This window comes from Stylophora pistillata, chromosome 2, assembly GCF_964205215.1.
Source record: "Stylophora pistillata chromosome 2, jaStyPist1.2, whole genome shotgun sequence".
Classification (NCBI taxonomy): domain Eukaryota; kingdom Metazoa; phylum Cnidaria; class Anthozoa; order Scleractinia; family Pocilloporidae; genus Stylophora; species Stylophora pistillata.
This window is the reverse complement of record NC_142520.1, coordinates 12,464,701-12,477,200: the sequence shown is the minus strand read 5'-3', so window position 1 is coordinate 12,477,200 and position 12,500 is coordinate 12,464,701. Positions and strand designations below refer to the sequence as shown.

Genomic DNA, 12,500 nt, shown 5'->3' with positions numbered 1-12,500 from the left:
TTCTTTATCTGGTGTCATTTTAGGTCAGCAAGATTTATGAACCTTAGCTAGCCTTGCATTGGTCGCACGTGTGTTAAACGTACAACACTTTTCATTTCTAAAGTATGGAATAATTCTATCCTTGATATCACGTCCCACTCTGTAGGTGTCTCTCAACTCCATTTACAAACGATCAGTCCTTTTGAAATGTTTCAGACGCCAGTCATTGAAGTATAATCCTTTTTCTCATGATATCGTAACTTCCAATGTGGATCTTGACGTTTCGACCGCATACTGCTAGAATTCTTCTTTTTACCTCAATGTTTTTCTAAGTGGCCCGAACATTCACATAGATCCTCACTGACCCATGATTATGCTACTGCATCTTTGTAATTTTTCTTTCAAAGATCTAGGCGCTCCCAAGGAGGCATGGGTTTGAAATTGGGGTTGTTCGATACGAGTTCAAAAGTATGTGAACCAAAACGGAGAGGGATGGCATTCTTCACTTGCTTTTCATATTCTTTTCGGAAAATTTAAAAGGTAGAAGAAATTTTCGTCCTTAAATTGGGTAATTACCGGAGATAGGATTTTTGTTGAATTTTTTGTCAATTTATTAGTCCATTTGGGAAAATGAATCTGGCTCTAACAATTCAGGCTTCTAACAACTCAATTGATTTAAAACCCAAAGAAGCTTTTTATATAAATAAGATCAAGCCTGAACTTAACAAACAATGACAGCATTATAACGCTTTTCTAGCGTTTTAGTTCGCACCTTTGATGTTTGGTGTCACGTTGTACTTGGTACCCGCTTTTGTATTACATCATACTGTAAATATTTTATTCATCTACTTGTCTGTTATGTAATTACTCACGTTCTGTTACTCATTGATTGAAGATGGCATAAGCATGCCGAAACATGTTTCTCAAAAAAGTTGTCTATTTCTTACAAAATTCAGGCATCATTAGTGAATTACTTTGGCTCCCGCAATTAAACAATTTATCCTTAGTTTACTTTATTTACAAAATCTTACTCGCTATGTGAATTTATCCGGAGACAATTTAGATTCAATCTAGAAGCATCTGTGGATAATAACATAATTTCTTCCGTTATTACTTTGGCTAAAGTTTCTGAAGGAAATCCATGGATACGTTTTAAGGTTTCAATCAGCGCTGTTTCGTCATCGACCCGATATATTTTACAAATAACAAGAGCAATTTTTGTTTTTAGCTCCAGGTTACAAACAATTGGTTTTATTCCTACATGAAAAATGTAATGGTTAAGTACATATTTTTAATTCGTAATTGAAATTTCTACGACTCTAGTAAGGTTAAGTAACCCATAATCACTTACCAAGATGTTTGTGGCATACATTATGTAACGAGTGATTTTTTGCTCTAAACCTCAAGATTAACTGACTCGATTTGCTTTAGCGCGAAGGAAAAGTAATGTTTCGCTGTACGTTTGCAGCCAAGAAGAGAGAGAGAACTAGACAGGGGAGGCTTGGCAAAAACGTATTGTGAAAGCCGAAGGATGGTCCTAAAAAAGAGGGTGTCATTGGGGAGGGGGCTTCTATTTATAACAGTTAAACCATTGGCTGTTCTATAAATAACAGATAATTTGACACTTTTAAGAAAATGCACATCGTAGAGAGGAAAATTTTTAACTGTTAACATCTCTTACGACTGACGCTTAAGGCCATGTCTATACTATACCGGATAGCTCGTGCACCGATACAAAAACCATATCGGATAGGGATTCTGTTCACAAAGGCAACGCTGATTTCGGCGCGGTTTTGACAACGGAGCGACACTGCGCCGCTTCGATCTCGAAAGTGAATCGTCACGTATCGGATAGGTTTTCGTACCACTCTTTGGCATCGTGTGAACAGGTTCCGGACCGCAGGGAAAGTAAAAAACTCGGAGGGAGGATTGGATTCCACAATATGGCCAAAAGAGTGGCTGCAGAAGAATGGAAGGAAAATTTTCGTATGAACCGTGAGACATTTCTGAAGTTATGTGACGACCTGAGGCCTACTTTAGAAGGACAAGCTACAAGGATGCGAATGCCATTATCGGTCGAAAAACAAGTTTTTGTCACCCTCTATTATCTTGCAGATGAAGGGCGTTTGAGAAATGTAGCCAATGCTTTTAGCATTGGTAAATCAACTGTTTCAAAGGTGGTGAGACGTGTCACCATGCCTATTTCTAGGCTGCTTGCTCCGCAGTATATTAAACATCCGTAGACAATGGAAGAGGTTCAAGAAGTGGCCACGCACTTCCGGGAAAGACATGGCAAGCCCTCTTCGTCCCGTACGCTTCGGTGCAATCCGTTCGCCCGTGTGAACGACTTGTTTCAATTCTGGGCCGTTTTTTTTCATACTATGCCGCAGTGTTTTTCATGTCGACACGAAAAGCGGTTCGGTATAGTATAGACATAGCCTAAAGTTTGTCAATTTGCATGCCTAGCGGCTTAGTTTTTTGCCATTTTATGGCCAGCGGTTTATGCCATCACGACCCTCTGAGAAAATATAATTCCACCTTTTTCATTAAAAAAAAAGTATTTCACAATTATGACGCTGCACGCCTTTTAAGGTTCCAAAAAGCTTCCTAATATGATGAAATTCACTTTTAAAAAGTGGCAAAAATTTCGTAATGTGCGTCGCCGTTTTAAATCTTGTTTGGCAACATGACCTCTGTCGAATGATACTTCCTTGTAATAGGGTCTTACCTTTTGTTTCCTTTTATGAGGGAAAGAAAAAGGATAGGAAAAAGGAAAAAAATAGGAAAGAAATTTGAGGTTGACCGACGTCGTTCATGTCCTGGTAGGCGCAACCAAATGACTGAGTCGTTTTTTAAAATGGTGGTTTCAGGGGGCGAATTTTAGCACATTTGAGGACAGTTTTCGAAAGGATATGATACCTATGCGAATTTTAAACCCAGTAGACGTGATTATGTATTGGTGTAATGGTTTTTTGGGTGTAATTCTCATTTCAGCTACTGCTATAGTTATTGGCGCTAATATTCTTAAGGTGCATTTTTCTCAAAATAAATCTGCTTTAGATATTCCACTGAGTAAATCATCTTATTTTCATAGCTTTTAAATAATAGCTATAATGTATGTTGACTGAAATACTCGGAGAACTATAAACTTACTTATTTATTAGGTCACAATTTCTTTGAATTTGAGAATTTTAACCTAAAAGTTACCTATTTGTCTGATTAAGCTTAGAAAAAAGTTTCAGAGTATAATACTGTAGAACGCGCGTATTATCAAGACAATACGTAAGATAATAAAAGCAAAATAGCACGGACAAGGCTTTAACTGAGAGCTAACCATTTAACTATGTTCAGGAGAATTACGAGCTATAATTCAAAGACAGCTTATAGATAGATTTCATCACATAACTCTAAACACAAAGGCAACCGATTAAAAACAAACTTTATTGAAAAGAGTTCAGTCTGTAGCGTTTGGATCCTCTGATGTCTTATTCTTTTGTCGTCTTTTTGGGTAAATAAAGCACTTTATAGTGTTAGATTCAATTTATATTCTTCATCCGCACTCGGCTAGCAGACCTCCCAAACAGACACCTAACAGACACAAAATTAGAGTTTCATCATCATCATCATCATCATCTAGCTTATGTTGTAGAGCGCCGGACTGCCGTGCGGGAGGTTGGAATTTCAAGCGCTAGCTCCAGACTGGACCAACACTCAAGGTCTTGAGATACTTGAAGAGAATGGTTAATGCAGTAATACATCCGGGCGCCTCGAGGAAAAAAAGCGGAGTACCTTTTCTGCCTACGTTTGGGGTTTTAGAGTCCCGGAAAGAATCGATTTCCAACTTCTCCTTATTATACCACATACTAAGAAGCATACTGCTAATGGAAATCAAATAACCATGCTTTCGCAAATGATTAGAATCATAGTCATATTGGATAAGGATGTTAAACCACAGTCCCTGTACCTGTCGTCTCTGTACTGGTTAGCAGGGTTTCATTCAAGAATGCGCTTCTTTGAAAGAAAAAGGAACTGTTTGTGCTCTTAGTGTTTATACAAACTCCTATTCAAACTAGCTTTAAAGCTGAACTGGGCAAGCCTGTCTGAAAATCGCAAATAAATGAATAAATAAACAAATAAATTGGTAAATTCGCTGTAAAATTGATCTTCTTTTAAGCTGAACGTCTTTGTCTCTGTTCAATGTTGGTGAGAGAAAAATCTCAAACAAACAATTTTATTACAAATGTGTCAATGAGGATATCCGAGTATTTGCATGTAAGCTCTGATTGGTCAAGGATTGCGTCATATCTCGCCATAATCACCTCGCACAAGCCGGATAATTATGGTGTGCTAAGTTTCAAAATGGTTGCCCCAAAATAAAGCTGATAGACCAAATACTCCCCATACCCCTCCCCCTTGTAGATGGTTTTCCTGAGGAGTAATGTTATTATTATATCGGTTGTTGTTTGAATATTTTGATTTCTAATTGATGAAAACTTCATGTGCAAGCGATTGAAATATAATTCTCAACGGTAAACGAAGCAGTGCTAGTCGAGGCATTTATTATACTCGATCAAAATATTACAACGGCGCAGATGTGGCCGTGGTTCTAGTCGGATGACAAATACAAAAAACATTAAAAAATGATGGACTTTGACAAATTGTTTTACTTAAAAGGCAGAATTAAAACTATGAGTATAGAAAGTTCCATCTTACAACTTTCATCATGTTTCTCATAAAAACTAAATTAGCCAAAAAATAAAGAAAAAAGTACAAAAACGCGGCAAGTTTTGCTACGCAGACCTCAAGTATCCGTGGCTTGCATCAAAACACATCAAACATGATCTGCAACTAATCGGTAAACATGGTGTTTTAATCCTCAGAGCAATTGTGATATGACGAAATAATGCGAAGGAGGTAAGCTCAGCAATAAAGCTACGCGATATTTTTAAGCCTTGTTAAGCCAGAGCATTACAAGATATCAGAGAGCTGCCGGCTGGTTTTCGAAATCAGCAACATCTTAATCATGTAGAAATGCCTGAGAAAGACGGTTTTTCATCTTTGGGTGTTGTGAATTTAAAAATATTACGAGAGAATTCTTGTTATGGTTGATCTTTGATGCATAAGAGTATTTGTCCCTGTTTAGAGACAGCGGAGCCTACAGAAAATACTCCTCAAGTTGCTCTCAATCTCCAAGGCTCTCTTGTCTCTAAAGTCGGTGAAGTTGCTTACGGCCGTGATAGTAACAGTAACAGCAGTAGCGATATCAGTAGCAGTAGCCGTAGTGACGGTCTCAGCAGCAGTATCAGTGACAGGGACAGTGTCAGTTTCAGTAACAGTGACAGTCTCAGTCTTGGTAACAGTGAAAGGGAAACTGACAGTGGCAGTGACGGAGGCGGTAGAAGCAATGGCGGAGAAGAACTTAATCGTGACGATCAAAATTCTAGAGGTCATTAAAAATGATATTAACAAAAGAAATGACAAATTTTTGATGATATATTCCAAAATATTTTCTAACAGTGAAATACTCCCATTTACCAACTTTTCAGCAATTAATCTTCAAGACCCCATCACACGCTATTTGACTAAGTTCAAGTGTTCTCATAAATCCATCATCGTTCTATCACGGTGCAAGCTAGCTTTAGTATTCTTTATTTGGGGACGTTAGGATGTCACAAAACCGTGCCCTGTATTCAGCTCAGCAGAAAGGAATTTCGGCATTTTGTGTTGTAGAAACATAACGATGCAATTAAAAGGTGTTATTCTACAAGATTTGTACTTTTTGAGAGTAATTTTCATCAACTAACGAAATCTATCACTATTTGACTTAGGATGAAACTAAATGGCGCAAAAAGTTGAAGGAAAAGTTTTTCCGTATTAAAAAGACTACGATTGAAACATTTTGTTCATTTAAATAACGAAGGCTGTGCAGCCAGTCCATGTGGTAAAGGAACTTGTCAAGATGTAAATGGAGGTTACAGTTGTGTCTGTCCGTTGGAATGGCAAGGAAGTAACTGCAAAGGTAAGATGCATTTCCCTCTGAAATAGAAATAAGGCAAGGTTCTGGAACGTTATTCACTTCCCGGCAAGAAAGCTGTCTATGATAATGTATCAAAATGACTACGATCCTCGCCATACTGAGTCATCGGAGTCATGCAACTTACGTATTCTGAAGCGTGTGAGATATCGATGCTTCAGTTTCAAATTCGAATGGGAAATGCGAATTCGCCTACTATGAGTTTTCTGTAGATCAGTGGTAAAATGTTGAAGCTTTAAATGCAAAGATACGGGTGACATCTCTCGTTATCTTACGTTATACATGTGTCAAATGACCTCATGGACGAAACTTCATTTGTGCAGATTTTGTGGACAACTGCTTCAGCAATTCTGTTGGTGTGGCCAATCCTGACATTATCTCCGATCAGCAGATGACAGCATCGTCTCAAAGAGAAGTGTCCTTTCAAGCTTCTCACGGCCGACTAAACGGACAAGGTTGGTGTGCAAGGAATGGAACAAGCCGCGGAGAATGGCTTCGAGTTGACTTCAACAGAACAGTTGACTTGTGCGCTGTTTCTACACAAGGAATTGAAGGTAGATGGGTCACGGAATTCAAGCTCTCTTATATCACTACGAAAGGAAATTGGATATCTTATAAAGGAGCAGATGGGAAGGTCGTGGTGAGTTGGAAAGTCATTAAGTAAACAGTCTCAAAAGTGTTAAACTTCTCTAACCTGATCAGTTTATACTTGATTCTTGAAAAAATCGGCTACCACGCGGTGTTTTTTTTCTCTTCTGTATAAAAAAAAAAATTAACAATTCTACAGAAAAATTTGAAAAAAGCAAATGATTACAAATTACTATAGAACTACACTCTGTAGAGTACAAATAACGCCCAAGACGAGTACAAATATCACGCGGTATTTGTACTCTAGAGAACCGGTTAGACAGATTTTCTGGCATCGCGCAAGCGACGAGTTCGATTGAAGTTACAAAAACAAAAAAGAATGGCGAACAATTTAAATTATCTCTCTGACGACGAAGAGTCGGAATGGGTGGCGAATATTGATCCAAGTTTATTAGATAAATCGAACGAAGAAAAGCAGCTAGACGACATTGAAACCTCGTCATCTTTTGAAGAAAACAGAAACAGTAACACGACAACGCGCTAATTCGGTTCCGCTTCGCATCCGTCTGCCACGCACTCCCCGTAAATAAATATCCACGAAACTCGCCCACACTGAAATAACAATTTGGCGTGTTGGATAAGAAATAACTTATTAGACGTTTTGGTGTGTCGTATCGCTGAGTATTTTACTCATTATTTTTATTTTGACTGGCCCTACCGGCTCGTCAAAATACTGCACAACTTGTAAAAGTACTCAGCGCTATTACACAATAGAACGTCTAATAAGATATATATTTATATATATTTAACAGTTATTCCACGAGCGCGCGTTTGATATGAGATGATAGATAGCCAACTCGGCGCTACGCGCCTCGTTGGCTATAATAATCTCATATCCAACAAGCGCGAATATATATATATATATATATATATATATATATACATACATAAATAGAATAAATGTTTGAAAAGAAAATTTGCCCTGAGCGGGATTTAAACCCACATTCCCCTGTTACTAGTCAGGTGTGATGACCACAAATTTTCTTTTCAAACATTTATTCTATTTAAGTATGATTATTTGGGGTGCACAGGGTCAGGGTTTCCCTCGTATACAGAATATATATATATATATATATATATATATATACGTAGAAAGTTTAAATAATTGCGAGGATGGACAACTTCTGATGGAAAAAATATAAAAAATCTTAATAAAAAACGTTTCGGTCAGAGACCTTCTTCAGTTACTTACAACGTTTGAAATAAAAAAAAGCATTAAATAGGATCGAAGTGCTAATGATTACGTATAATATATATAATATATATATATATATATATATATATATATATAGTAAGTCACCAGGCTTATCTGATTTACCATCTTCACTTTCATCATCATTGCGCAAAAGCATCACGTATATCGGCATTCCTAGCAGTATGCAGGAAGTTTGTTACCATGGACCTAGTTAAACGGCCTAGCCTGCCAAGAGTCTCCCATAGAGCGTCCGAGTATGCCTCAGTCATTCAAGTAATATCATCATCTTTCACTAAGTTATCGATGTTTAACTTTCAAGCGAGTCTGGTCGTTCACGTTTTAAACGGACACACGACCGCAAAGAATCAGTGTTTTGTTCAAATCGAAGGGTCTGTCCTCTCACAAACTACTGGAAACTAAGAGTGCGTCAACTAGTAATTTAGGGAAAAATAGATGAGTGCGTCATCTAGAAAACTCAATAACTAACATTGAACACGTCATCATTTGTTAATTTGGAGTTTTCTTCGATACTGAAGCTATTTCGCAGGACAGGCAACAGTTCCATGGTTGACCAACACCGACTTCCTGTACCGCTGTCAACAAGGTCAATTCGTTTTCGCCCAACCAGACAACATCTTTGGAATTGCCTCCGGGTGGAAGTCTACGGTATCAGTGGTGAGTTCAAAGCTATATAGATAGATAGATAATAATCTTTAGACAGGGTGCGTTCTCACAGAAGTGGTTTTCAGAACGGCCCTGTAACTACCCACCCAACCCACCCCAGGGAGGACATCCATCACACAGTAATCTCGTGCGTGGGAAATTAACGTCTCCTACCCCAATCCTGCAGGAGACGGGACCTCCATTTATTCGTCCCTATCCGAGAAGACTAGAATATCTAACCATTTCTTGATGTTAAAGAAAGGAAGCATATTCTTCTCAGTTAATTTTAAGACCCTGAGTGTTGGTCCGGCCGGTATTGAACTCTCGACCTCCCGCACAGCAGTCCGGCGCTCTCCCAATTGAGCTAACCAGGCGGCGGTCTTATCTTCATAAGGTCGAGTGGTTCAGATCACGACTAGGCTAACCAAGGGTTAGCCAACAATCTATGATTGCAGCTAGGCATTAAATTTTAAATGTACATTTTTATCCCTCCTGCTTCTCTTTATGCTAAAATAAATGTTTCAAAACGAAAGCCCTGATATACGCTTTATTTCAAGAGAAATTAAAGACAAGTTACATACTTTTAGTAACGGATTATCGCTAATCACCTATCGAATAAACAACCATCTTTATCTCGACCCCAGCCCGAAGGAGGGGACGTTACTTTGGCACAATGGCAGGTAAAGAAGAACACTCTAGAAAGATTCTGATTTTGTCCTCTCTCTCCCCTTCTCCTTCCGACAGAAAGAGCAATGGAAGAAAAAGTGATCGATAGTTATTTTAAAATGTGCATAACTTTCCGTATTTGATTTGGATGAATTTAATGATAAAGAATTATGGTTTGTCTCTCGATGTGGTCACCTATGATAATAATCGCGACATTTCGACTGCATACTGCTAGTCTTCATCAGGCGATAAGGTCGACTGGTTTCGAGTCTTCTCAGAAAACAGGATGCAACGCTGTGATTTGTTGGCATTCCTCTGCTAGGATTGATGCGTTCTGATCCACGATGTTAGTGAGTTGTTCACTCGGCAGTTCGCTGTCGTACGGCTCTCCTGTTGTTGTGTTTTTTGATCGTGAGGAATTTCTATTCCACTGTCCCTGTTGATGTGGTTAGGGTGGAATATTATGTGAATAACCTTTTGTGAGACAAACGATGATACTTTATTATTAATAATAATAACAATTGTACTTCACCAAGATGAACAAGTACAACCCTTTTTAAAAAATTGGATGAATTTGTATAAAAGGTTCACGCGGAATATTTTTGCTATCCCATTGATGTCATTGATCGCCAATCACCTAGTGTGACCCAATCATTCAGTACTCATTTCTTAAGAGGTATATGCTCTTGCTGTTAATCCATAGATCCTTGTTGTTACTATAGAGAGATACAACAAAGCAGACGAAATAGGGACAATCAAACATCCCATGTCAAATGTAACAGTGATTATTTACCTGCTGAAAAGACCTGGTACCGCTTTGTTGGAGCCAATGGCACTAGATTGCCAACAGCTTGTGTTCCCGAAGGACATTGCAACGCAGACTCACCTGGCTGGTTAAACGGACAGCACCCAAATGTGACACAAGGCGTTGTTAACATGAAAGTGTGCTTCCACAAAAATGGTGACTGTTGTCATTATCATGAGTTTATTTCGGTCAAGAATTACGGTTCATTTTATTCTTAAGGACTTTTCCAACCACCAGCTTGTAATCTTCGTTATTGCACAGATCATTAATGGTGTGTTAAACCCACCTCGTAAGTTGGAGGGGTTTGCGAGTTCAAAAAGCTTCCAAATAAATTTACTCCTCGTTTAGTTCGAAATCTACTGTAGATGCACTTGGATATCTGTGAAGAGTTGCGTCGCCTTAGTTTTATTCTTAACTTGTCGCTGAAAATTCAATCAGATTTGCATCTAGGTTGGCAAGTCTCATGAACCTAAACATGTTGACTATTTAGCTAGTCGCATCTTTGTTAAATGTAAAACATTTTGGCTGTAGATTATGCAATAAATCGTTAATATGACGTCCCAATATGAAGGTGTCTCTCAGACCAAACGATCGGTCTTTTTAAAATGTTTAAGACGTCAGTCATTGAAGTATAATCCTTTTTTTCAAGAACTAATCACTTCTAATGTAGATCTTCGACTGCATACTGCGAGAATTCTGCCCCTCTTTCGTAATTTTTTCCTTTCTCAGTGACCCGAACATTTACGTAGGTCCTAATTGACCACTTTCATAAATGGCTGCCGGATTAATATTCTTTTGTTTAAATTTAAATTAGCCTTTCTGGCCTCGCTTGAGATAATGTATTCTTTTGAATTTTGTACTGGAGAACGAGGCCAGAAAGGCTAATTTAAATTTAAACAAAAGAATATTAATCCAGCAGCCATTTATGAAAGTGGTCTATCGCCCTATGGTTATGCCACTGCATTTTTATATTTTTCCGTCGAATACCAAAACGCCCCTTAGAAGGCCTGGGTATGAAATTATGGTTGTTCGTTACGAGTTAAAAAGTACGTGAAACAAGTTGGAAGGGATAACAATTTTACCTGCTTTTAAATTTCAACACCGCACATTTTAGAAGGGTTTTGGAAATTTTCTTCCTTTAAGTAGGTGAATTACATGACATATGATCTTTCTCTAAGTTTTTGTCAATTTTTTAATCCATTTGGGCAAATTAATTTGACTCTAACAATCCAGGCATCGTTATGCTCCCGATATTGCAGTGGAAATTGTGAAGAAAGTTTGCTTTGAAATGGTGAGTGAGGTCATGGACTTCATCCCTAATCCAAAAGCACAGACATTTTTAGCCATGAAGACATTTTTAATACAACAAACTACAGAGGGCGACGCGATTAAAGTCCTGGGTCCAGCAGTTCAAAGGGCGCTATCCAGTAGATAACTGTTGACAAGAAGGTACTACGCTATCGACCGGATGGAGATTTATCCACGTTATCTACCTTTCTGAGACAACCGGGCCTGTTCTTTTTTTCATTTGGATAACAAATCGAATTTATTCAGAACAAACACTGCGTGTTTGTTGAAGGTTGCATGTTGCATAGAAAGAAAAAAAAACTACAGGTTTATAATTCTTTCCTTATCTCGTTAGTCTTTTTTTTTGATATTTTCATTTCTGCAACGTCCTTCTCACTCTATATATAAAACACTCGACAAATCATCTCATCGATGAATGATATAGGCGTAAAATTTAAACCATACGAAATTCTAAACCTAAGCGGAAGAGATATATGTTATTCACCAGCCGGGAGATCCCTATTGGGAAAAACTGTGCCCGAGGTCTAGGATGCCGCTCGAGGCCGTAGGCCGAGGGCGGTACTCAAGACAGAGGGCACAGTTTTTGCCAATGCAGAGCGACCTCTGCTGGTGAATAACATTTTTATTTGTTTCTAACACATAACGAAATAATTGCTAAAAGAACCTGAATGATTTAGGGCTACAATTACGAGTTTAATTAGGGAAAAATCTTCCATAAAGTTAACAATTCGTTAGCGAGTGGATGATAAAGAAAACAGACGTTATTCAAATTAAAGAGAAAGCTTTCATCGAAATATTTTAATTTGTAAATGTTACTTGAAAGGCTTACGAGCAAACTTTGAAACATTTTTGACAAGTAACTGTCACGATCTGACACCTGTCAATTGAAGAGGAAAAAAGGCTTACGCTTTTGAATAAACAACAACACTTGTATGATAAACACACACAAGTTAAATGACCATGCGACAATCTTCTCGTAAATAAATAAATAATAATAAAAAAAAAACACTCAGAGATCTTACGGAAAGTACTGTTTATTTCCAACGTCGATTAATCTTCGAAGATTTACCTCTGTTCCGTTTTAAAATGTCACGGAAAGTAAAATTGTAAGTGAACGCAATGTGTTTTGGAGTTGTCAGTCTGCTTATTCGTTTTCTGCAATGGTGTGTGTAAATCTGTCTTTCTTACACTGACAAGCTGAA

The 12,500-nt window shown here is 38.0% G+C and overlaps 3 protein-coding genes across 3 annotated transcripts in view; all 3 read left to right on the top strand.

Annotated features, from left to right (window-relative positions):
- LOC111342149 (uncharacterized) overlaps window positions 1-4,320 on the top strand; it is a 26,498-nt gene extending 22,178 nt beyond the window's left edge. The window contains exon 23 of the mRNA XM_022949197.2: window positions 1-4,320. This exon is cut by the window's left edge and continues 584 nt beyond it. The gene's annotated coding sequence lies outside the window, so the exon portion shown is untranslated.
- The window catches only part of LOC111346825 (uncharacterized), a 551,029-nt gene that overhangs the window by 242,597 nt on the left and 295,932 nt on the right, over window positions 1-12,500 (top strand).
- On the top strand, window positions 4,355-10,554 carry LOC111342145 (neuropilin-1-like). The gene is made up of 5 exons (XM_088749032.1): window positions 4,355-5,425; window positions 5,900-5,998; window positions 6,337-6,653; window positions 8,393-8,531; window positions 9,889-10,554. The coding sequence occupies exons 1-5, from the start codon at window positions 5,095-5,097 to the stop codon at window positions 10,206-10,208; spliced, it is 1,206 nt and encodes a 401-aa protein (XP_088605158.1). The 5' UTR covers window positions 4,355-5,094; the 3' UTR covers window positions 10,209-10,554.

Excerpts from the sequence above, each read along its gene's own strand:
- LOC111342145 (XM_088749032.1), top strand. The coding sequence starts at position 5,095 with ATGCATAAGAGTATTTGTCCCTGTTTAGAGACAGCGGAGCCTACAGAA. Across the intron at positions 5,426-5,899 it reads TGACGATCAAAATTCTAGAG|GCTGTGCAGCCAGTCCATGT; the intron begins GTCATTAAAAAT and ends TAAATAACGAAG. Across the intron at positions 5,999-6,336 it reads GCAAGGAAGTAACTGCAAAG|ATTTTGTGGACAACTGCTTC; the intron begins GTAAGATGCATT and ends TCATTTGTGCAG.